At 40.1% G+C, this 26550-nt stretch overlaps 1 protein-coding gene across 3 annotated transcripts in view; it reads left to right on the top strand.

The window, feature by feature from the left end:
• The first annotated feature begins 1119 nt into the window (after positions 1–1119).
• MINDY3 (MINDY lysine 48 deubiquitinase 3) overlaps positions 1120–26550 on the top strand; it is a 74348-nt gene continuing 48917 nt past the window's right edge. Inside the window, exons 1-8 of one of the 3 annotated variants that reach the window (XM_054020584.1) lie at positions 1120–1444; positions 6807–6886; positions 12129–12186; positions 12616–12789; positions 17309–17360; positions 19344–19458; positions 22132–22205; positions 22723–22802. In XM_054020584.1, coding sequence (XP_053876559.1) covers positions 1348–1444; positions 6807–6886; positions 12129–12186; positions 12616–12789; positions 17309–17360; positions 19344–19458; positions 22132–22205; positions 22723–22802 — 730 coding nt within the window. In that variant the 5' untranslated portion in view covers positions 1120–1347. Of the gene's footprint in view, positions 1445–6806; positions 6887–12128; positions 12187–12599; positions 12790–17308; positions 17361–19343; positions 19459–22131; positions 22206–22722; positions 22803–26550 lie in introns of those variants that run through there. The other 2 variants (XM_054020585.1, XM_054020586.1) reach the window with 2 other exon arrangements.

The raw sequence follows: 26550 nt of genomic DNA, 5'->3' as shown, positions 1-26550 counted from the left end.
ATGGCAAGAGGTGATGAGAGCCTGGCCAAGTTTTAGCAGTGTGGATGCATAGGAAAGTCTGTCAAGTGTAGCCGTGTTAATCTGTATCCACAAAAACAACGAGGAGTCCGGTGGCACCTTAAAGACTAACAGATTTATTTGGGCATAAGCTTTCCTGGGTAAAAAACCCACTTCTTCAGATGCATCTTAAGATACAGTCTTTCAGCCTTAAGAGATGTTATGCAGAGAGCATCTGCAAGATTTTGACATAGCCTGGATATGAGGACATAGAGAGAGGGTCATGCCCAGGCTGTGGACTTGAGTGCCCAGCGGGATGGTGATGGCCTCGACAGTGATCAAAGGAGGAGGTAACTTTTTTGTTGTTGTTTTTTTGGGTGGTGGTGGGGTAGATTAAGAACGCTGTTCCAGCCACATTGATCTTGAGCTGGTAGCTAGACATCCACAAGGCACTGTCAAAGGGAGAGGCTGAGATTTGAGTTTGGGCAGGAGGCAGGTCTGGCACACTGGTAGATCTGTGAAGCACCTGCCCAGGAATGGCAGTGGAATCTGTGGTGAAGATTATCCAAGGAAGGGGTAGAGGCAGGGTGATGCCCCGTTGTACAAGTGGTCCCCTGGGCTGCCTCAGCCTGGCCAGGAAAGGGGCTCGGCCCCCAAGGGGGCTGTGTCTGGGACCTAGATCCGCTGCATCACAACCCCTTCCTGGGCCCACAGCCCGAGCCGCCAGGGCCCACAGGCGCGGTCTCAGACGTATCTTCGGCTTCCCCGGCGCCTGTGACTAGACTCCGCACCAGCAGCCTCGCCCAGCCGGCGGGGAACGAGACGCCGCGTGGGAGAACACAACACTTCAACGGCTGCTCCCAGCCTCGCGCTTTCGAGCCCTGCTGCACCCAGGGCACGAGCTGGGTCCCCCGCCCAGCGCGAGACAAAACCCGCGGAAGGACTGCAGAGAGAGGGCAATGGTAACGGGGAAGGTTACTGGGCATGCTCAGTGCACCCAAAGTCGGGAATTGGGAGCGGGAACTGTTTGTGTTGTTAAAGTGGCGTCACAGCAGCCTGGGAGGCGGGCACTGGGATTGGTGCTGAGCTGCGCTTCCCCTTCCGGTTCACCCGGGAGAGGAACCGGAAGTTTCTTGTGGAGGCGACTCCGCTGAGTGAAACCTAACAGAGCCGGCTGTGGCGGTTCCTCCTCCCTTCTCTGTGAGCGGCTGTTTGCTGGACCCTCCCCGCGGCCGCTCCTTCTGATCCGGCCCCTTCCCATGTTCAGGGAAAGCGGGTTGGTAGCAGCCCCGTCTCGTTCCAGCGCCAGGAGCCGCCGCCTCCGCCCGGCCCGAGAGCCGCCGCCGCGTCATGTCTGAGCTGAGCCAGGAGCTCGTCCACCTGGTGTGGGGCAAGAAAGCCGGGCCCGGCGGGCTCGCTGACACCATCTTCTGCCGCTGGGCGCAAGGTAGCCGCCCCTCTCCACGCACTCTGCCCTGATTCCTCCGCGCGCGTCGTTCTCCCCCCCCCCTTCCCCCTTCTCTCGCTCCTCCCCATCTCTCTGCCCCTTACTCTTCTCCCCCTTCCTCCTCGCCACCCTCGTGCCCTGCACTTTGCTCTTCCCCACTCCTTGCCTCTCTCAGCTGCCCCTTATTTCTCTGGGCCCTCCTCTTCTTCTCCACCCTCTCAGTCTTGCCCCACATTCTCCTTCTTCATTTGCTCCTCCCTGCCCTCCTCCCCATCCTCTGCCCTTTACTCCTCCTTATTCTCTTTTCCTGTGCCTCACTTACCTCTCTGCTCTGTACCCCCCTTCTGCCAAGTCCACCCCCTCACTTGCCTTCTCCTCCTCCGATCAGGAACTCAGACTTGTCTCTTTCTGAATGAGTTCTTTTCCCTTTAGTCTTCTGTCTCTGATTTAATTCTTCCCAATTCAGCCTCCCCGTTAGTTTTACTCAAAGCTAAATCTTCCCTTTATCAACCCTCTACTTTATCTTTTGTTGTCTTGTCAGTACCAGTCCATGGGGTTTTGTTGCCCCTAAAAAGGAGGGGGGCATAAATTGGGAAATAGCATGCTTGGGGGTACAGTATATACAGTAATGATGTTTTGCACATGTGAACTTGGTTTATTTTGCTACTAGATCGTTTGTGGCCTATGACTACATGATGAAGCAATTTCACAGCTAAAATATTTTTTGGGTTATCTGGCAATCTCTTTTTAAGATACTGAAAGGGAATTACAAGAGAAATGGAGGAAATTTACTTATCAAACTGAATCCATACAGCAGTATATACACGTTTTACATGGTCTAGGCTCTTGTTTCCACAATCAGTTTTCCAGTGTTTGCTGCTTATTCTTCTGTGACTACAGAGAAGCACTGGGATCATAAGTAGTTTTGCCAAAACTGGGTACAGACTTGGGCCCAATCTTGCATAGGTTTTTGCACTTGCTCAATTTCAAACTCTCATGTATACAGGTCTGGATTAACTTTCCTGTGGGCCTGGGGCTATTAGATTTTGTGAGGCCCTGTATACAAGTCTCTTTCCTAATTTATAACAAAACTATCACAATTATGGCATCAAGGCTAATAACACTAGTAAACTTGCCTTTTAATTAACATAAAGCTGTTCTGTGGTTACATTTCAGTCTTAAAACGTAGAATATAGTTAATTCAGAATAGCCTACTTCTTACCTTAGAACAGCTGTTATATTAGTTTCTTTAACAGAGACAGTTTGGGTGCAGGAGGGGATTCTGACCTGGGGCAGGAGGTTGGGGTGCAGGAAGGGGTATGAGGTGCAGGCTCCAGCCGTCAGTGCAGCAGGGCTCAGGTAGGCTGCCTGCCTGCGTGCTATAGCCCCATGCTGCTCGTGGAAGTGGACAGTTGCTGGCACATCTCTGGGTGCCCCTGGGGGGAGGGGGACAGTGTGTTTCTGTGTGCTGCCTGTTCACGCAAGAACCACCCCCGCAGCTCCCATTGACCAGTTCCTGACCAGTGGGAGCTGCAGGGATGGTGCTGGGGGTGGGGGCAGTGCGCGGAACCGCCTCCCCCATCCTTCCCACCAGGGGCCGCAGAGCCATGCCAGCAGCAAGCAACTTCCGGGACTGGCGTGGGGCCATGGCATGCAAGCAGCCTGTCTGAGCCCTGCAGCACCCCGTGGAGCCCCCTTTAGCCCGGGGCCCTGGGCAGCAGCCTCTAAAGTCCCTGCGTTAATCAGGTTGACTTAATCAGGTGCAAATATCTGTGCAGGACTGGTGCTTCTTCATAGGAAAACAAGTAATGGTAACCATGGAATCTGAGATCTATACTATATTATATCTATACTATATGCAGATTTTGTGCAAGTTATTGTTAATAATTTTGTATAGAGAATCTTATTTGGGAACTGAAATTGTAAAGTTGGACCCAGATATTTATTTGAAAATAATGAATAAGGAATGAGAAGAAGTTGAAATGTTTCATCTAGCTTGATGACTGATATGACAAAGAGAAATATGAATCTCTCAACTAGGCAATTTTAAAAGGAACATGCTCATAAATTGGGGGGTGCATGTGTAGGACTGAATTTTGAAAAGCATCAGACAGATAAATCAGCAGGGGCATCGAATACTTTGTTTTTACTAGTAAAAAGCGGGGTTTTGGTGGGGGTGATGGTATTAGACTGAAGTGAGCAGAATCCAGATATAAAAGATTCAAAGGAGAGAACTTGGAAGAATGGAATGTTGCTGCTCTAAAGGAATTGAATTGTAGTTAAATAGATCTGAGTGTTTTTTTCAGATAACTGGAAACAAAGGTGAATGCAGAAGGGAAATGATTAATGAAGAATGGGATTGGATTGGGAGGATGGTCATAGAACTAGGTGAGGAAAGATGGGAGAGTGTTGGTGATTATAAAATATTGTGTTGTTTAGAGGTAAGTAATCATCGTGTACATGGATGAAAGGAAGACAGGCAAGCCAGGTTTTCTGATATAGAAGAAGAAAGATGAGCTCCCATAGGATAGTATTAGTCTTGCCTTTGAAGAGCATAGCTATACCTTGGATAGAGGGAGACGGAAGGAAGCTGGGTGTTAGGTTTTGACTTCTTAAAGTTGACAGTACATAAAGACTATGTTGGCTGAGGAAGACTACTTCTGGGTTTCAACAAGTTAAGAAAGAAGTAGTGCATTAGATTTCTGTATTATTAAAATTATTATAGAAATTCCCCAAGAAGAGGTTACTTGTGGGGAGTAAAAGGAGGAAGGGAAGCCAAAGGGGTCAGTAGATAAGGTAGGTGGACTAGACTTCAAAAAACCCTTAAAGACTTGGTTTGGTCTAACTGAATTATCCTTTTGGAATTTAAAGAAGGGCCAAAAAGTAGATGAAATCCTAAAGGGCATCATACAATAAGCAGGTCTTAGCCAAAGTTCAAATGAACATTTGCTATAGGCATTATGTAAAAATAAAAAAAATCCAGATACACTTTTTGGAAAGGCTAAGGGGGGGGATCACAGATGGGCTCCTAAGGGCTAGTGGCAAAGGACAGACTAGGGCAGGGACTGAATGGGAGTGGAGGTGCAGGGAGGGGGGTGCAAGGCCCTATGGGGGAGGGGGTGGTTGAGTATGGGCACAGAGACATATGGGCACGGGAAGGGGGGTGCAGGGCCACATGAGGAACTACTCAGAGTTCTGTATTAATATGCCTAGTAAGGAATCTATTTGTGTCAAAACATTTCTTGAATCTTTTTTTGTTGTTTGTATTGTTGCATACATACTTGCTGACAGGTATTTTGAAATAAATTACCAAACATAATTGAAATTGGTGTGATTATATTGTGTTATTTTGACAAATAAAATGTGCAAAATTTTAAAATATTGTGTGCAAATTTGTGATTGTTGTTGTTGTTGCAGAATTCCCCCAGGAGTTAAATAACTTTCATATGTCATTACATGTACAGTATTGATTCAGTATCCATTCACCATAATGCTGTTAATACTCAAGATTGCCAGCAAAGCAATTCTAATAATAATATTAACAGAACTAAATGGCAGCAATGACTTTTTATTTAAACTAAAGAACAGGAGTACTTGTGGCACCTTAGAGACTAACAAATTTATTAGAGCATAAGCTTTCGTGGACTACAGCCCACTTCTTCGGGGCTTATGCTCTAATAAATTTGTTAGTCTCTAAGGTGCCACAAGTACTCCTGTTCTTTTTGCGGATACAGACTAACACGGCTGCTACTCTGAAACCTTTAGTTTAAATGATATAATTGTACTCTACCAACTTAAATAAACATTTGCCAAATATTCCTTTAGTATGGCATGTCTCCTTAGGGCAGACTAAACTAGTTTGGCAAATCTGACCTGACATTTTTAGGTCACACAGTTGAAAAATGATATAATATAGTAAACAAAAAAGATTCAAGCTCTCTAGCAAACCCCTGAAGAATGTGAAACAAATGTAAGATTTCTTGTGTGTGGTGGGATGGTACCCTATACTTTTTTTTTTCATTGCAATTATTGAATCATCAAAATAACTGAATACTACCCTGTACTTTTGAGAACACTGCAATGGTACTCTTTTTTTTAAAGTTAAAGGAAAATTGTAGTCTATATTGGCTCATTGAGGTCAGAAGCTATCTCAGATTGTACATATGAATGCCAGTAGGCTATGGGATGTTCCTAGCTCATAGCATTGGTGGCAATCTATATCATTAGGTCATTTAAACCAGGTGAATGAAATGACACCAATGAAACGTTTGGCAGCACTATGCATTAATAGAGATTTTGGTTCAAATTAAGGGAATCTATATAGGTATAACTTGTGTATACTGGCGCTTGGTATGTAAATTATATCAGTGTAGACTCAGATCATCTTGAACTAACAGCCAGTTAGTAACAGGTCAGTTACACACTATTATGCATCACCTCTGGGTTTGGCTGACAGACTAAGGAAGATGTAATTTTCATTTCTAGTGAAGGAATGGTCTAATTTACTTAGTGAAGGGTGCCATAAATTACATAATTTTAGACTGGCCTATAGATGTAGTTCATTGTGTAAAGACTACTAGCTGAATATTGTTTGGTGCTTGGAATACTTTAGTCCACCCTAACTTAAATTTTTGTGTGGCAAATTGGGCTTTGATGTTTCCGTTTTAAGATTTTTACCATGGATATGGAAGAGGAAATCTTTCAGATGTCCTGTCCAGGATCATCTTGAACGTGTCTAGCTCATGGACAATTAACATTCCAAAAGGGCTTTCTGTAGTTGAAAGCAGATAGTGCATGCCTTAAAAAAGATAAAAATCCTTAATTGTGGCCCAGTAGTGCCTCCTGTGATGTCAGTGGGAGATTTACCATGGACTTCAGTGGAAGCAGAAATGGATTATTTACAGAGATTGAATATTCAGTAAAAAGAATCTCAAAAATCAGCTTTTACAGTAAGATACGGTGTCTCAAGTTTCTAAACAGGATTTATATGGAGCTATATTCTTACCGAATCAGAATGAGTACGGTAGAGTGTTGGAAGTCACATTCTGATGAACATCTTAATTTTGTTCACTACTTTACATGTTACTAATTCAAAACTCTGGGGACTAGCCCTTTTTGGCCATGTGTCATTGCTGATACAAGTAATATTGTGGAATGTAATCTGCCCCCTGGTACTCCATACATTTTTGATTTTCATGTGTCATAAATTAGACTTGTTTGCTCTGTAAAAATGGTATTTTCTGGTCTACAAAACTAACTTGATCTTGGTAAATAAAGTGAGTGGCATTCCTGTCAAGGAGAATATATGTAATAAGTGTGTATGCTTAAGTACATCATTAACCATGCTCTTTTTCATTTTCAGGGTTTGTATATAGTGAATCTGAATCAACTGCATTAGAACAATTTGAAGGTGGCCCTTGTGCGGTGATTGCACCCGTTCAGGTAAAGTGCACTGGTTACAGAAATGGTTTAAACTTAACAGGCACAAAATTTCACCAGCTCTTACATAATTTATATGGTACCATAGCTGAATAAAAAAATCAAGCTAAAGATAGAGAGGGATCCCCAGCCAGTTGAATTTACAACATCTGATAAATACAACACATGAGACAACAGTCTAAGAACAAGAAGGGACAAAAATAGTCTATCAACATAGAGACTTCGCGAAAGTGGTATTTTCCTTCTGGGAAATAAGAGAGACGAATTCAAGCCTAGGTAGCTTAAAAGAAGGTATAGAGCAGAGGCTGAGCGGGATAAAAGAGCAATTAAAAATGTAGCAAGTGAAAAGAAAGCACAGATGAGATGTAAGCAAGATTGATACGAAATTAAAATTACATAATCCTTTTTACCTCAAATTCACCAATGCTTTTCTTAAAAGTATTGCCTTCACCACAGCAGTCCCAGGCACCACTGCAATAGGTAATTCTGTTCAAAAAATTTAGAGCATTTGAGTTTCAAGTGGTTACTGAATAAACAAGTGAAAATAATAAACTTTCATAGTCCCAAATCACTGGGATTGAAATCTGTGAAGTCAATATAATTAAGACATTAAATTTATCATTGCCGTTTTTGGGACTCCTATACTGGAAACTTTATATGGATTGCAGTACCCTTGATTGCCTGTGATGATGATTTTCAAACTTTCATAGTGTGGGTTACGTTAGTATCTTGTAGCCAATCCCAAAGTGAATTAACATACCTGTGATAATTTAAGCAATTGCTTAAATGGCAAAGTAATAATAGGAAAGTATTTAGTTTGTTTTTTTTTAGCTCTTTCTAATGTAGCTTCCATTGCAATCTGTGGTCCATAGTTTGGGAGCCACTGTTCCTTGACATAGGTATTATAATACAATTAAGTCCTCCTAATTTGGGAGAAAAGAACACAAGTCAGTCAGCTGCCTATAAATCTAAATAAATGGAAGGGGTATGCCAATGGTTCGAAATCTATGAGACTGTTCTCATTTCAGTGTATATAGATTCAATTCCCTTGTCCTTCAATTTGTCTTTTAAAAAATTATTTTAAAAATGCATGGGTGAGTTAAATGGGTTTTGATTGGGGGAGCAGGAAGGAAGGGCTCAAACGAGGAGTAAGGAGAGAACCTGGAGTAGCTGCTGATAGCATGGATGGCTAAAGGAAGAAAGCTAGCTAAAGAGCCCCGAAAGGAGAATCTGTTGGGTAAGTGAGCCTGGTGCAAGGAAAGGGAGACTATGGGAGTGCTGTAACACTCTGAAATACTATGTGGTATGAGTATTAGAGCAGGAGCATATAAATGTGTGTTTACTTTTGCATTGTAAGTGGCAAAAAGAACATCATTTTGCATATTTGGTTTTGAAGTTGGTAGTTTGAGACCTGATTTTTATTTTTATTATTTTTTTTTAATCACAGGGATTTATAGAAAACCTAGCAGATCTCTAGAACTGCGATATATTTTCAGACTGATACGGGGAAACATTACCCAGGCACCCTTTTAAAAGAAAAATGTATCTTGCCAGCTGCTGAGCTTGTTAACTGCTGAAAATGTTTAAAAAGAACAGGAGTACTTGTGGCACCTTAGAGACTAACAAATTTATTAGAGCATAAGCTTTCGTGGACTACAGCCCACTTCTTCGGATGCATATAGAGTGGAATAAATATTGAGATATATATACACACATACAGAGAGCATAAACAGGTGGGAGTTGTCTTACCAACTCTGAGAGGCCAATTAAGTAAGAGAAAAAAAACTTTTGAAGTGATAATCAAGATAGCCCAGTACAGACAGTTTAATAAGAAGTGTGAGAATACTTACAAGGGGAGATAGAAAATTGGAATATGACCAAGAGGCTGCTAGACAGCTCTCTAACACCACATTCTACAGGCCATTATCCTCTGATCCCACTGAGGATTAGCTAAAGAAACTACACCATCTGCTAAAAAAACTCCCTGACAAAGCACAGGAACAAATCTGTACAGACACATGCCTAGAACCCCGACCAGGGGTATTCTATTTGCTACCCAAGATCCATAAACCTGGAAATCCTGGATGCCCCATCATCTCAGGCATTGGCACCCTAACATCAGGTTTGTCTAGTTATGTGGACTCTCTCCTCAGACCCTACGCTACCAGCAGTCCCAGCTATCTTCGAGACACCACTGACTTCCTGAGGAAACTACAGTCCATCGGTGATCTTCCAGAAAACACCATCCTGGCCACTATAGACGTAGAAGCCCTCTACACCAATATTCCACACAAAGATGGACTACAAGCTATCAGGAACAGTATTCCCGATAATGTCACAGCTAACCTGGTGGCTGAACTTTGTGATTTTTGTCCTCACCCACAACTATTTCCCTTTTGGGGACAATATATACCTTCAAGTCAGCGGCACTGCTATGGGTACCCGCATGGCCCCACAATATGCCAACATTTTTATGGCTGACTTAGAACAACGCTTCCTTAGCTCTCGTCCTCTAATGCTCCTACTCTACTTGCGCTACATTGATGACATCTTCATCATCTGGACCCATGGAAAAGAAGCCCTTGAGGAATTTCACCATGATTTCAATAATTTCCATCCCACCATCAACCTCAGCCTAGATCAATCCACACAAGCGGTCCATTTCCTGGACACTACTGTGCTAATAAGCGATGGTCACATAAATACCACCCTATACCAGAAACCTACTGACCACACTTACCTACATGCCTCCAGCTTCCATCCAGGACACACCACACGATCCATTGTCTACAGCCAAGCTCTAAGATATAACCGCATTTGCTCCAATCCCTCAGATAGAGACAAGCACCTACAAGATCTCTATCAAGCATTCTTAAAACTACAATACCCACCTGCTGAAGTGAAAAAACAGATTGACAGAGCCATACGAGTACCCAGAAGTCACCTCCTACAAGACGGGCCCACCAAAGAAAATAACAGAACACCACTAGCTGTCACCTTCAGCCCCCAACTAAAACCTCTCCAGCGCATCATCAGAGATCTACAACCTATCCTGAAAGATGATCCTTTACTCTCACAGATCTTGGGAGACAGACCTGTCCTCGCTTACAGACAACCCCCCGACCTAAAGCAAATACTCACCAGCAACCACACATCACTGAACAAAACCACTGACCCAGGAACCTATCCTTGTAACAAACCCCAATGCCAACTCTGTCCACATATCTATTCAAGTGACATCATCATAGAACCCAATCACATCAGCCATACCATCAGGGGCTCGTTCACCTGCACATCTACCAATGTGATATATGCCATCATGTGCCAGCAATGCCTCTCTGCCATGTACATTGGCCAAACCGGACAGTCTCTACGCAAAAGAATTAATGGACACAAATCTGACATCAGGAGTCATAATACTCAAAAACCAGTGGGAGAACACTTTAACTTGTCTGGCCATTCAATGACAGACCTGCGGGTGGCTATATTACAACAGAAAAACTTCAAAAACAGACTCCAAAGAGAGACTGCTGAGCTGGAATTGATATGCAAACTAGACACAATCAACTTAGGATTGAATAAGGACTGGGAATGGCTGAGCCATTACAAACATTGAATCTATCTCCCCTTGTAAGTATTCTCACACTTCTTATCGAACTGTCTGTACTGGGCTATCTTGATTATCACTTCAAATATTTTTTTTCCTCTTACTTAATTGGCCTCTCAGAGTTGGTAAGACAACTCCCACCTGTTTATGCTCTCTGTATGTATGTATGTATATATATCTCCTCAATATTTATTCCACTCTATATGCATCCGAAGAAGTGGGTTGTAGCCCACGAAAGCTTATGCTCTAATAAATTTGTTAGTCTCTAAGGTGCCACAAGTACTCCTGTTCTTTTTGCGGATACAGACTAACACGGCTGCTACTCTGAAACCTGAAAATGTTTAGTTTGGTCTCTGCATGGAAGGAGGTTAGGGTAGTGTTCTATGTAACTTAGTATGTAGAATTATGACGTGGTGGTGTACCTTCACTTAAGCAAGAGTCCCATGGGGTAGTAGTTAGTTCGATATACAATTTGGCATACAGGTATGAACTCTGGTAGGCAGTATGGGTATACTTCACACTTGAGGTTTATACTTAAAACTAGAGAAACTTATTCTGAAGCCACTGATGTAATAGGATTGAGTAGGGAAACCAGAGAATAAATGAAGCTCTGGCATGCTTTCATAGTTTGAGCTCAAATATCTGACATTTTAACTGTATATTATTGCTGTCTTTTTAATATAAATATAATGTGAAATGTAGAATTGAATTGATGTAGAGTAAAAATTGATTACCGTATATACTTGTTCATAAGCCGAATTTTTTAGTAAAAAAGGAAAGCACCAGAGAAGGGGGTCGGCATATGAACGGGTATAGAGAGGGAGAGGTGGGACACAGTCCCTCTGCCCAACAGAGGGAGCAAGGAGAGGCAGCACTGCCAGCAGACCCAAAAGGAAAGAGGTGGGGCCAGAGTCTCTCCGCTTCTGGCCACGCTGCTCTCCCCCCAGCCTCCAAAGCAGCTGCAGCTCTGGGGCTGGCAAGGTGCAGCCGTGCCACTTGGCCCCGCCCCCCAGAGCAGGCTGTGGCTGCTGCGTCCGTGCCGCCCGGCCCAGCCCACTAGAACATGCTGCGGCCATGCCGCCCGGTCTGGCCCACCGGAGCAGGCTGCGGCCGCGCTGCCCAGCCTGCCAGAGCAGTTCCAGCCAGGCCAGAGAGATCCTCCCCTGGACCTCCCCAGATAAGGTGAGAGGGATGGGATGGGGAGATTGTGGGGGTCCCAGGCTAGGGGCGAGGTCAGGGGGAGGGTGGTCACAGGTTACTGCCCTGACTCCCAGCTTCTCTTCCCCCCCCCCCCCCCCCCCAAAAAAAAAAAAATTTCCCCACCAGTTGCTGTCCCAGTCCATCAGGGTAAGCAGCTGGCACGCCAGGACACTTTGTTTATTTACGTTTACCTCCGTGCCTGCAGACGCTCAAGGTAAACAAACCATCTTGTTCCGCCAGTGGCTTATCCTGATGGCCCAGGAGCCAAAGTTTGCTGACCCCTGAATTATAGGGTTGGTTTATGAATGGGTCATAAAAAATTTCCATTTTTACTTATTCATCTTGGGAGGGGTCGGCTTATAAACGAACTGGCTTATGATTGATTATATACAGTACTTCATCTTGTAGTCTAATGCTTGTTTCTTTCACTACATAAAGGCATTCCTTTTGAAGAAGCTTTTCACCTGTGAGAAGTCTGCTTGGAGAGAATGTCAAGGTAATTAGGACCTGTTTTCATATTTTTTTATTCTAGTAATTTGCAGTACAAAGAGGTTTATAAATATTTGTACATTTGCCTAACTGTGCTGCCATGCTGTCTTCATAGTGGGGAAAAATGATACTTATACTTCACATGGCACTAACTTGCTAATTTTCATACTTCAGTGCCAGTCTACAATGTTTTTGATCACATTGGTGGACATCACTGATTGAATCATTCATCTTGGATTAGTTTAAATTCTTATAAACTAAACTGAAAGTGAGGAACAGAAATCTTATTGAGATATACCTTTGGAGGGCTGGCTTTAAATTTCTGTACTCTGACAGCTGCCAACGTTAATAAGTGGGTGCATACATTCAATGCTATTAGCATACTTAAGATAGTGATAAACAGTAATTGAACTCATGCAGGATTCTGATCTTTCAGAGGAAGAACAGAAGAACCTTCTTTGTCATACGTTATGTGACATTTTAGAGATGGCTTGCTCTGATAATTCTGAATCGTACTCTTTGGCAACATGGATAAGAGGAAAAACAACTGAAGAGACTGCTAGTATTTCTGAGAGTCCTGTCGAGTCAAGTCATCAGGAGGAACAACCCTGTAAGATGTATTTCTCTCTAAATTAATTGTGTTGTCTCCTGAGCAATAGTTCATTCTTTTAGAGAACCCTCAATAGCTATGTCGGCGGACACAGTTCTCCTGCCAACCTAGCGTTATCTACACCAGCGCTTAGGTCGGTGTAACTTACATCGCTCGAAGGGGGTGGCTTTTTCACTCCCTTGAGCGACGTAAGTTATATTGCAATAAGTGCTAGTGTAGACAGATGGTGTGAGGAAGGGTGCACCATCAAGGTGATAGTCATACATTATTTATTTCAAATTTTGTTGTACATGAATGTACTTGTTTTCTGTAGGCAATATTGCAAGAGAAAGCTTTTAAGAATAGATAAATCGGGTGATAGTATTGGATAGAGTTTGGATCATAAGCTCTTTTTGGTAAGGATTGTCTTTATTAACCTCTGGTAAGTGCCGAGGATGCTTTGGAATGCTCAGATAATAATAGTTAAACATACTTGTTCCTAGAAGCTGCTTAATTAACAAAGTTCAACCTCACCATATAGTGGCTATTAGAAAGATTAGAAGTCTCTCAGAGAGGATCACTTATGGAATTTCTGCCCGTTTTTGTTCAACAAACATGTTTTTCCACTTAAGACATAATGTGCATAAAGTTGTATTGGCAACTTATTTCTAGGGATTGGTAAATTCCTTCTTTGAAAGATTATTGTAACCAGGGAATAGCAGTATCTGTGTAAAATATTTTCTGTATGGTTTCCTGTTTGTCATGAACATCATCTTTGTGCTATGAAATTTGTCTTGTAAGAGATTGGAGCAGGTTCTGGTTGCCGCAAGGCTTTTCCAAACCGACTCTCCTTGTTAAAATACTGACCTGTCCTGAGCCCTATGTGAACATGGAAAGTGGGCTTGCTTACCACAAAAAACCCTCTCCCTTTCCCCTGCAGCAACCTTGATATTGGCAGCCTGGCCACTTAGGGCTTCTCTTCACTGCATTGACAACTTGGGCTCAACCAGACTCCTGTCCCCCCACACACAAATCTCTAGCTCAAGTTCAGTAGTACTTTAAGCTCCACCTAGCTAGCCCATAAAGGAGGGTGGTTTGGAGCAGAGTGCTGCTAAAGCTGGAGCTAGTAATGTAGAGGGGATGTAGCAACTCCACTTTCAACTAATCCGCTGATAATTCAATCACTCTAGTTCAAAGTGTTCAGCAGTGTGGTCACTTCAGTAGTGTGGTCACTCTCACTACAGCTAGGCTAGTTGGAATGTATGAGCTAACTGTTGTAGTGAACTAATCTGTCCCAACGTATTCCTATATATTTTTTGATGTTGCTGTACCAGTTTGGGAGTCATGGTTGACTTTGCCCTTTATAAATGGGATGTGAGATCACATCCCAGCATTAGTCAAATTTTCCCTCTGTTCTGAAGAGCCTGTACTTTAAAGGAAGAGCAGGGAACTTTAATGGTGAACCTTGTCTGTCTCTCTCTGCTCTGGGGCATTGAACAACTCATCTCTTATTTGTACTCTGGAGTTCAAGAAGTATTTTAATTTTTTACTTCCCTCCTGGTCTCAAGATTTTTTTTTCTCCTGTCCTCATTTTCTCCCATTTTAGCTATAGGGGGGCTTCCAAGTCCTTAGCTGGCTAGGCTGTGGACAGAGAGATGGGTACCAAGGAACTGATGGCAGTGCAAAGTTTCAGCACTAGCAGGGTTAAGATATAGATTGAAATTTCCTGCCTTTGCTGCTGTGACCAATGAACATTCAAACTTCGCCTTTTCGTTTTTCAAGACTTTTGATGTTGCGGAGGACAGGATGGTTTCACAGATGGCAGTCAGCTTGACAGTCAGGCTGCTGCTTTTGGGAGTCTAATTACATACTTCCAATGGAATAAAAGCTGAAGTATATTTATAATGTTGTAAACATTTCTACCTCTGTCTTAATACATTAATACTATAAAATAATTCCAAATATTGTAAATATAGTATTTTTTTAAACTCAGCTTTTTTCTTATCCCCTTTTTTCTTATATGGATATTTTTTTATTTCATCTGTTCTTTCGTCTCCTCTTTTTCTCCCAACTAAATGTTGTTTGTGTGATCTCATCTGAATTATGCCTGTCTCCACTATTTTTTTTTTAGTGCTACCCCTTCTCTTCCAGGCCCCTCATCTGTTGTCTGCCTGTTTCCTGCTTTTGTTCCAAATGCTAAGTTTCTGCTATCCCACTCCAAGTAGTATCAGAGTGAAATGGTCTAAAATACTGTTCTTAGAACTGTCAACAAAGTGGACACACATACAGAATGGTCATGTTTGTTTCATCTGCTTTTGTGGTGTACACTAATGACTTGTTGGCCATGCACTTCATTATAATCATGCAAGCTCTCGGGTTCAAATGTTGATTTGTATGTATATTCTCTCTAACTTTTTTCCTTTCTTTTTGTTTTTGTTTTTGTTTTAAAAAACTTAGTCTCTTTAGCTACAATAGCAGTTATGACGACTTCTTTAAAGTTACAATAATTTTCATTATGAACTACTGTTCATGTGTTTTCCAAAATACATTTTTTTTGCGGGAATGTAACGTGCATGATTTCTGCCCCAAAATAATTTTTTTAGACTGTGTAAAGTTTTTTAGCCATTAAGTTGGAAGGATTAAATGATCATTCCCCTTTTTCAAAAAATATTCTGGTCCAGTCACTTTTTATGGGTTAACTTGGCAATTTCTATCTTGATATGTGAGTGGTCCACTGACTAGAGAAACAAGCTTGTAAGTCATAAAACAAATATACCTCTACCCTGATATAACGCGACCCGATATAACACAAATTCTGATATAATGCAGTAAAGCAGTGCTCCGGGGGGGGGCGGGGCTGCACACTCCGGCGGATCAAAGCAAGTTTGATATAATGCAGTTTCACCTATAACGCGGTAAGATTTTTTGGCTCCCGAGGACAGCGTTATATTGAGGTAGAGGTGTAGCTCTGAATTTTTTTTACTTATTTAAAAAAGGAAATCTATTAAGACAAGGATCCACAGGTAACTTAGCGATTTCAGGATTGATTTTAAGGTTCTAACTATTATCTGACCACATTGCACATTTGTCATATCTTCTGTTCTAGTTCAAGTATTTGTCTTCGTATTTCTCCAGAATGCATATGGTAGGACATGAGACTTACAAAAAGATCACGTTCTTCTTATAAATATACCTTTTGCAATTCCTGACTGCTTGTGATTTTTAAAACCATTAATATGTAGGTGACAGTGCTGAGGATACTGAAATCATGGTCCAAAAACCCCCCATTAGCCATTGCAAAAGTCACCTCTTCACCGAAGAGAGAAACATATTGTATATTGCAGGCAAACTAAAAAGGCTCTTCAAAATACAACTTTGATATTCAATTAAGCCATTCCTCTACAGATAAATGAGATACTTTGAGGAATGCTTAATGCTTTGTGAACCTTCATACAGGATCAGTAGTGTTGCTTATGACAGGTACACGTGTTTTGATACAGGGCACAATCATGCATTCATTGAAGCAAACAGAATCACTGCTACTGACTTCTGTGCCTTCAGGATCAAATAGCTATTCAGAAATTCATTGTTCAGTTTTAATCGAAAGTGGAAGCATCTGTTGTATCTATTATACACAAGGAATAAGATGAAAACATTCAGGAATATTGGTGGAGTCCAAGCCTATTAATGATGCTGCTTTTTGAGTGTCTCTTGTAATCTTAGATTTGTTTTACACATTTTACAAGTATCAAAAAGATTTTAGAGCCTAATTATTTAAAAGCCAGGGGAAGTCAAGAAAAGCTCATTTTCTCTCCATTTCAAAAGCTTTTATGAGGGACCAAAAGGTCTACAGTGAACCTGGGACAACACTACATGCTGTATTCTTTTTTTTTGTTTGTTTGTTTTTTCCCCTCTAGCTGTAGATATATTTGAGGAATGTCTGAGGAGAGAGTTATGAAAACTTGTTGCAGGAACAGTGTGCCTAAAACTATCTGGAACCATTCTAATTTGTTTACAAAAACAAATGTTTCTTAAACATTTGAAAAAAAGTACAGCTTTCTTACATTGACACTGCTCTAAAACTATTCAAATAATCATGCTTGCTTTCCTCTAGAAAATAATACTTGCAGTTGACTTGCAAAATTATTTGTAGCATGCTTCTGCTTGGTGACTAACAATCATCATCACTTTTGCAAAATCAACAGTTTATATTTTTACAAATTTTCAAGGTTACAAACTAGGGGCTGTGTAATCGTGATTTTTTTGCTTTTGTTTTTTGTTTTGTTTTTTTTCAAATTTTAAGATACAAATCCATGAATGCACCACTATTTAGATTACAGAGAAGTATGGTGAATAACCCATATTGTTACAGTGAAGAAGATTACGTCAGTTAGATACAAAAATTGAAACTAAAATTGAAAATTTCAAAAGGAGGGGAAATTAAAAATATAATTGATGCTTGAAAGTATACTAGCTTGCTGTGCGTATCTTGTGTCATTTTTTGCCATGTGTAGTGCTGAAAAGTGTCTCTTGTGTATAGCTGCCTTGGCTGCCGAAGAGCTTGGCTTTGAGCGATTTCATGCATTAATTCAGTAAGTAACATGTTGGAACATTTAAAATACATTATTTTACAATCTCACTAATATTCAAAATCAGATATATGGCAAAGTGTTGGTCAAACTTGGAGTTTAAAACTTTGTTTTTACGCTGTGTATTTATAATTCAAAAAGGAAGCAATAATTGGTTCAAGATTTTTAAAAATTATCTAAAATGTCAGATTAGCACACTTTACACATAATTATGTGCATCTCCTTGCAGTTAATTAAAAGGCATGTTTAATAAATTTGAGTAAAAAGGATATGAATAATTAAATTTGTGATATAGTCTTCACAGATTATGCTGATCTAAAAAAATAAATAAATAAATGCTTGCTTGACCTGTACTGCAAGAAACAGCTTGCCTCACCTGGTATCTTTCTATAACTTAGGCCAGGAAACTTTTTAAATAAATGTTTGTTTATATATATAAAATATAACGTGTAGTGACCTTTAGATTATTATAGTGGTAACTTTTATTTTATCCAAAATATGTCTCTGATGGTAATAAATTAAAAAAAAAAGTTATACCCTTACAGGAATAAAATGTAAGGAACAAAACGAGAATAATAATAAAAGTTTAAGAATATTTTGGATAAAATAAATGTTACCACTATAATAATCTAAAGGTCACTACAAGTTTTTATCACCTTCAAGAGTACTTACAATAGTCTCTACCAATCAGTTTTCAAAACATCCTTTTCTGTGATGGAGGAAAGAGGAGGAAAAAAAATAACATGTTGCCTGACCTTATAATCAACTCTTGTCTCTTCCTTGGTCCTGTCGTAGGTCCCCAGATGTTTCCCCATCACAGCTTCTCACAAAACACCTCACTGGGAGTGGATATCCTTTCCCATGCCCTGTTGACCAAATTCATTTGGCGGGTTAGGTTTCTGAATTTTCTGTGCCTCCCATACCTCTTTCAAGGTTGCAGGATGCCTTTTGTTACCAAGAATGGCTTGGGTGAACTTTCCCCCTCACAAGCAAATTTGCACCATTGCAATATAAATTTAACATTAAATAAGTTTTATTAAAAACAGAAAAAAGTGGAATAAAAACGATGGCTTGTTTAGTATATTTAGATTTACACTTAGCATAACATACATTGGGTAAGGCTTTCTCTGCTTAAGTTACAGAAAAGAAACAATGCGTACGTATTCTTAAAAGAAATTTATGGTTGTGATCCCATGTTGTCCCAAGAGAAAGCAATCACGTCACTTACCTGCATTCAGAGATTTCTTCTACTTCTGACTTTCATTTAAGACCTGTCTGCTTGTTCAGATATGCCTCCCATCATTTAGATTAGCCACCTTATTTTCCATACCAGTTTTTCCCATTACACCCATCCACACACAAGTTGAGGACTTTTTGCTTTCACTAAGGCTTTGTCTAAGAGGTGGCTCATTGAGGCTATGTCCTTTTAACAGCAGCCTTTCAAAGGCTTAATGATTCTTTGAGGGGCAAGATGGTCTTTAAAATGAAGTCTCAGAGAGGAAAGTGGTTTATAATAGGTCCTACACATTGTTCACTGAAGGAAAATAGTTTCACTTGATTGGGTAGAGTTTTTCTTAAGATATAACTCTCCCCTCTTCCTTCCTTTCATTATTAATTACTGTACCGATAGACCTATTCAATCTACTGCAACTTCAGATTTGAAAAACTTGTTAATTATTTATTCTAGCCACTTTGCGCTATTTCAAATGTACATAATTTATACTAAAATATTTGCATATCAGTAAAAATATAATACTGTAACCAGCTTCTCTAAAGAAACCATTTATTTGCTCCTCTGATAAGTAAATACTAATAGTTGTGGCAGGTATATTAATTGCAGAGATTGCTGTTTAACTGTCTCAGCATGCAGTAACACTGATGTTACTCTGTTTACTTGGACAGCTTAATGTTAGGACCTCAGATTCTCTTTACTTTTTACACTATTCTAATGCTACATCTAAATTATTTCTCTTTTTTTGTCTTCAGCAAGCAATCATTCCAAAGCTTTCCAGAACTAAAGGATGCCATGTGGGATCAGTATTCAGTGTGGACAAATAAATTTGGAGTTTTGCTCTTTCTGTATTCTGTGATATTGACAAAGGTTTGTTTTTAAAAGAAAAGATTTGATCATTATCCTTTTACTTAAAGGTGAGCAGCAAGCTCAGAAATTAAAATTGAGTTAATTCCAGGTTTATGGGTAGGATGGGCTCCTTATTCATGTTGTAGTGGGGCATCCAGCACAGAAATACATTTGTAAATAGTTTATTTTTAAGAAAATTCCTTTGTGAACTTCACATGGTATTTTACAGGGGAGTAGGTGGAAAAGAATCTTTTTATAGAGTTAAAATGTATTTCGGTGTTGACTGCCATCCCATCCCTGCCTGTTAAGTAGGAACATTAGGCCCATAAATCTACTGTAGCTCCATTTTCATTTTAGTCTTTAGTTCAGCTGGTAGCAGTGAAATCCTGAGGAAGGGGGAAAGTCAGAGGATCTCCTTGCAATGTTCCCCCATTGATTAACTGTGAGTGTTCCTTATCCCATAGACTTTAAGGTCAGAAGGGACCATCATGATCATCTAGTCTGACGTCCTGCACATTGCAGGCCACAATAGCTTACAATTTCATGTGCCAGTTCCTTTAATATTCCTGGATGGAGATTACCTGGGCTGCTTTTAGTCCCATTAAGCTATTTGTGTTTGATTTCACCTTGGATGTGGTAATTTCTACCTCCATATCCTCATTCCCGTTAGTCACCCTGTCACTACCTCAAGCTCTTCATTAGCCTCATTAAAAACTGAGGCAAAGTATTTGTTTAGGTGTTGGGCCATGCCTAGATAATCTTTAACCTCCACCCCATCCTCAGTGCTTAGCGGTCCCACTTCTTCTTTTGTTTTCTCATTTATATGGCTATAGAACCTTTTACTTTTCTAATTCCCTTTGCAAAATCCAACTCTGCTTGCCTTTTGGTATTTCTCAATTTATCCCTACACTTTCTGACCTCCAGGAGGTAGTTTCCCTTGCTGATCCCTCCCTCTTCCATTCCTTGTAGGCTGTCTGCTTTCTCTTAGTCACCTGCCTAAGATGCTTTCTCATCCAGCTTAGTCTGCAGCCCTTCCTTATGAATTTTTTCCCTTTGCTTGGGATGCAGGCTTCAAATAGTTTCTACAACTTTGACTTAAAGTAATTCCAAGTGTCTTCCACATTCAGATTTTTGAGTTCTTCAGTCTAGTTCACTTTCCTAACTAATTCCCTGAATTTTTTTTAAAAGTTAACCGTTTTGAAATCAAGGACCCTAGTTGCAGATATGTTTTTGTATATCCTTCCATTTAGTTAAACTGAATTAGCTCATGGTCACTTGAACTAAGGTTGTCCTCTATAACCAGCTCTTCTATTTGGTCCTCACTATGTATCAATATTAGGGTTGTTGATTAATTGCAGTCAACTCACGTGATTAACTCAAAAAAATTAATTGCGATTAATTGCATTATTAATTGCACTGTTAAACAATAGAATACCAATTGAAATTTATTTAATATTTTGGATGTTTTTCTACATTTTCATATACACTGTAGTCTGTGTTGTAATTGAAATCAGTGTATATTTTTGATTACAAATATTTTCACTGTAAAAATAAAAGAAATAGTAGTTTTCAATTCACCTCATACAAGTACTATAGTGCAATCTCTTTGTCATGAAAGTGCAACTTACAAATGTAGATTTTTTTTTTTGGTTACATATCTTCACTCAAAAACAAAACAATGTAAAACTTTAAAGCCTACAAGACCACTCAGTCCTACTTCTTATTCAGCCAATCGCTAAGACAAACAAGTTTGTTTACATTTATAGGAGGTAATGCTGCCCTCTTCTTAAGTGTCACCAGAAAGTGAGAACAGGTATTTGTAAGGCACTTTTGTAGCCGGCATTGCAATGTATTTATGTGCCAGATATGGTAAACATTCGTATGCCTCTTCATGCTTCAGCCACCATTCCAGAGGGCATACTTCCATGCTGATGACACTTATTTAAAACAAAACAAAAAACCACGTTAATTACATTTGTGACTGAACTCTTGGGGGAGAATTATATGTCCCTGTTCTGTTTTACCCACATTCTGCCATATATTTCATGTTACAGCAGTCTCGGATGATGACCCAGCACGTTACTCATTTTAAGAACACTTTCACTGTAGATTTGACAAAATGCAAAGAAGGTACCAATGTGAGATTTCTAAAGATAGCTACGGCACTCAACCCAAGGTTTAAGAATCTGAAGTGCTTTCCAAATCTAAGAGGGACGGGGTGTGGAGCATGCTTTCAGAAGTCTTAAAAGAACAACACTCAGATGCGGAAACTACAGAACCCAAACCACCAAAAAAGAAAATCAACCTTCTGCTGGTGGCATCTGACTCAGAGGATGAAAATGAACATGCATTGGTCTGCGCTGCTTTGGATTGTTATCCAGCAGAACCCATCATCAGCATGGATGCATGTCCCCGGAAATAGTGGTTGAAGCATGAAAGGACATATGAATCTTTAGCGCATCTGGCACGTAAATATCTTGCGACGCCGGCTACAACAGTGCCATGAGACTGCCTGTTCTCACTTTCAGGTGACACTGCACTTAGTGTCTCTTCTGTCTGTTGCTAGGGCAGCCAACCTTGATATGTTTTATTGTCTGTTTTATTTTGTATCTGCTAGCTTTAAGCTTGTCTTCATTCTTTAACAACATTAATTTTTTATAAATACTCCAATGAGTGCTTCTGCTTTTTCTCTAGGGTATCGAAAACATAAAAAATGAAATTGAAGATTCCACAGAGCCATTGATAGATCCTGTTTATGGCCATGGGAGGTAAGTTGTAAATAGTAATTTTAGTGAGATGTATTTGCAGCTTTTTTTATATTTTCACTAGAATAGCCAGATTATTCAATAGTCTCCGTAGAGTGGACTAACACACTTTCCCATGTTTCTACGAGAGATTATTCTTTTAGAAATAGTTGCTGAAAAGAATTCAGTTGCTATTCTACAATAGATAAAAGCAACAACTATTGCAGTAATTTTCTACTTGAATTCTTGGAACCCCTTTGTTCACACGGTTCGCTGCGATTTGGAACAAACTCTTCTTTAATACTGAATTTCCAGAGGAAGTATTCAATCTCTTAAAATGGCGATAAATTGGCAAACTTGTGTTAAAAATGTTAGTTTTAAACTATTTTGGGTGTCATTGAAATATATATTTAAACTGATTTCGAAGTGTTTAGATAGCAAATGCTTGCTAAGATATGAGTTTTCTCCTTTATTCAGGAATAATTAGATTTGCAGAAATTGCATATCACTTTTTAATAAGGCATATCTTTCCATTACATAGCCAAAGCTTAATTAACCTCTTGTTGACGGGGCATGCAGTTTCTAATGTGTGGGACGGAGATAGAGAATGCTCAGGAATGAGTAAGTTACTTCCAATTTATAATTTTTTGTTTTTACACAGCATAACTGTTTGGTGCTAGAAACTTGAGTTGAACAGTGTTCCTGGTTCAGTAGGTGAGGTGCTATTTCGCTGTCCTTAGCTTCAATGTAGGCATTAAGTGAAAGTAATATTTAATCCTCCCAAAATCTTTGAGGCTGGTATTGATTAATCCTCAAAATCCTTGTGAGGTTGGTGTTTAATCAGACAATATTTATACAGCACTCAGGGATGTAAGGCTATACCTTTATCCTTCAGTTATATTTTCTATGATACATCTCTGCACCCAACCATTCCTGGGGAAGAAAATATCTAAATTCCCAAGTGTACAGGGGGAAGTAAAGGGAGTGCTTGCATGTATCCCAAAACTCTTCAGATTACGTGGGATGGATAGTCACGTGTAATTGCATAGTAAACATATTTTGGTTGGTTACATTCCACAGTATTAGTAAGACAAGCTGAGTTATAGCATTGGGAACACAACTATGCTTTTCCCTTCTCCCTCGCTATCTTTGTCCTCTCTCCTTCTTGCACTACACCTTTTTTTCCTCCTTTGGTCTGTTCACTGTCTTCCTCTGCTATCTTATCACATTTCTTCTTTAGTCAGTCTCTTCAGGGTTGGCAACAGTCAATCTGTAGCTTCCTCATGTAGAAAGCCTGCAGAAGTAAAATGCAAGGACTTTGTCTGGTCCTACATGACTCTTTGAAGTTGACTCCATAGGTATTTTCCTACTATGATTACTAGCCAGTTGCCTAAGCTGCTTCTAGGCAGTAACTACCAGTCAGAGCTGGACAGGGTACTCCATGTATAGCTGATATCCAATGCCTTTTGGACATCCTATGCATTTGCACAGTGGTTGAGGGATACTGGTTATGTCAACAGTTCTATTTACTAGTTGCATGTGTTGCTTGACCCTTTTAATAGGTTAATAATCATTGTAATGACAATTGATATGACGGTGATAAGATTCTTGTCCCAAAATCAGGCTACACAGAACTAAAACCAATAAGTCCAGTATCTTGTTGGGAGCCTCAGGGTGGATGGCAAGGACACTCACACTGAGGGCAAATTAAAACCTTAGAGACCTTTATTAAAATAATGAATAAAGCCAGAAAAGATCCAAGCCATATAAAAAGATAGAGATAATACAGTATTGGGGATATCTGTGGTATCATTCTTTGCATAAGCTCTTAGATTTGCATACTCGCACCCTTCTTTGAGGACCTGGTGATAAGAGACAAAGGACCAGCCCTGTCTCTGGCATGGCAATGAGTCCAATGGTCCAGGTTCCTGAATGAGTTGAAGGGTCAAATGGGGAAAAGCAGAAAAGCCTAGAAGAAAGAACTAATGCCACATGGTGGGTTGCCCTATTATAGGTCCTAACCTAATATCGAACCCACTATGGCCAAATCTAACTTCCTTACCCACATAGTGTTAAAGTGTACTTATTCTATAGGTTAACATGTTGATACATGTTAATACCATTTTAGCTCATTATCATACCCATCACTTCTTGCTTAAGCAGAATTGCAGCTCTTACTTCCAAGTTCCTTGCAGTTACCATTTACTGTTAAGTTCCAACTTCTACCATTGAGCAAGCTCTCCTTAGTTCCCAAAATCTAAAGGTAACCATTAATCTATTTAACCACGCTTATGCTAACTTGTTTAAGCTAATGTCTTACAAGATACAGGCCTGTAGATTCCTTACAGCTGAATATAATAAAGGCAAGCCAGCCCTGTGGGCTACATGTGGTGAGATTAATCTGTGGAAGGACTACCTTAGATATGATAAATTAAATATTGAAAGCACAGTTTAAATTAGACACTTGCATAACTTCTGAATAAAAGTGCACATTTGCATTTTTCAGATATTTTAATGATCTCTGGTTCAGTTGTTTGATATAATTTTTAAAAGGAGCTGCCTGGCCACAAACTGATGACAAATTTTAAAATATAGTAAGAGTACATCTTTTTTTAATCTCTAGGTTTAGAAATAATGTCTCTTGTACCAGAGTTATCTAGTCACAGGTCTTAAGTTTATAAGATGAAGCAGATGCAAACAATGCACATGTTAAATTTATCCCAGTAGACTGATCATCTATCTCTTTTCAGCCTCTCAAATGACAGAGAAACTTAAACTTCATAGCATTTCTAATGCTCTACTCTTCTGAACCCTTCCATTGATTCTGCCTCCTGTATTTACGTTCTAATATATCACTGAGCCTGGCTAATAAAAGCTATCCACTGATCCTAGAATAATCTTTTTTGGATGCAATACTGTTAAGGTGTGCTTCTTTTAAAGATTCAAAAACCTAAGTTGGTGGTGGTCTGATGTTATTTAATATTTATTGTACACATTTACTGTGTATAAATTAAGACAAAATGAATATCTTAACAGTTGGTATAATTGTGATTTGGTTTCCGTTAACTTGTTTTTGACACCTAGTATCTAGATTAGTTTCAGTGGGAACAGGCCGAAGTCCTAAATCTTAACACTTTCATTTTTTAATTCAGATTTTTAATCAAATTCATGCTTTTGGTTAGTTATTGAAAAAGATCAAATTACAATATTCAAAACTGTTCTGCAGATGGTATACAGCACTGACTTGTGAAATTCCATAAGCATCCAAGTGCCATATGGGAATATTAAGTGACTGTTTTCCTACCCATCTCACACCAAGTCAGATTGCCCTTTATTTTAAAATTGTTTGAACCAGTTCCACTTTACTTCCTTGACTTACTATCCGCTTACTTCCCATGCTTGCTCTGTTCCTCTAATCTTCTCTCTTCCATCCTATATTCCTGCATAGTTGGAAGATGCCTTTCAGTTGTGAGTACTAACTTTGAGATTCACAGAGTAGTTACAAAATAAACTATCTTAACTTGCTTGATTTCTTTATGAAGCATTTTTGTGGTAGACTTTACCAAGTTTAATACCAGTTCCTTTTTGTTGGCTCAAATGCTGTGATCTAGAAAGTAGTAATTCTTCTTCGAGTGCTGTCCCTGTGGGTGCTCCACTTTAGGTGTCGGTGCATCCTGGTGCCGCTGATCGGAGATTTTTGGTAGCAGTGCCTGGTTGGGACGCGCATGCACAGTAGCTGCCTTGTGGTACTCTTGGCACTTGCGCATCCTGACCCCCTCAGTTCTTTCTCAGCTGTCTTGGGCTGCAGATGGAGCTCCAACAGCGGTCTCTTTAAAACAACCTAAAATAGAGAAATAGAACAATTTAGATAGCAATTAGAGTTTAGTTAGTTATAGTTAGTCAATAGTGTAGCAATAGTCTTAAACTTCAGTTTATAACTATTTAGACTTCCAAAAAAAAAACCTCGGAGATCCCTCTCCTTCTTTATTTCTGTTTAATTAGAAAATTAGATAAAGACCATGCCAGGCTCGCCTGTATTCAAAAGATGCACTTTTTGCAAGGACGCAATGCCTGTCTCAGACGGCCACTCACAGTGCGTCTGTTGCTTAGAGGAGGCACACGTTCCCCAGAAATGTGCCCACTGCAACAACCTCAAAGCCAGAGCAAGGAGTGATAGGGATCTTAAGATAATTTTTAGTCTAACGAAAAAATCCCTTACTCCTCCATCGGACGCTAGAAAGCCCCCAGGAAGGGACCTCCAGGCACCTCCTCCCTGGATAGAGCAAGTACCCTTTCCTCCAAAAAATCAAGGAAAAGGGAAACATCACCGACTCAGGGAGAACTGTTAAAGAGAAAACGGTCTCCAGCG

The sequence above is a fragment of the Malaclemys terrapin genome, chromosome 2 (assembly GCF_027887155.1).
Source record: "Malaclemys terrapin pileata isolate rMalTer1 chromosome 2, rMalTer1.hap1, whole genome shotgun sequence".
Classification (NCBI taxonomy): Eukaryota; Metazoa; Chordata; order Testudines; family Emydidae; genus Malaclemys; species Malaclemys terrapin.
This window is presented reverse-complemented; position numbering and strand designations above follow the sequence as displayed.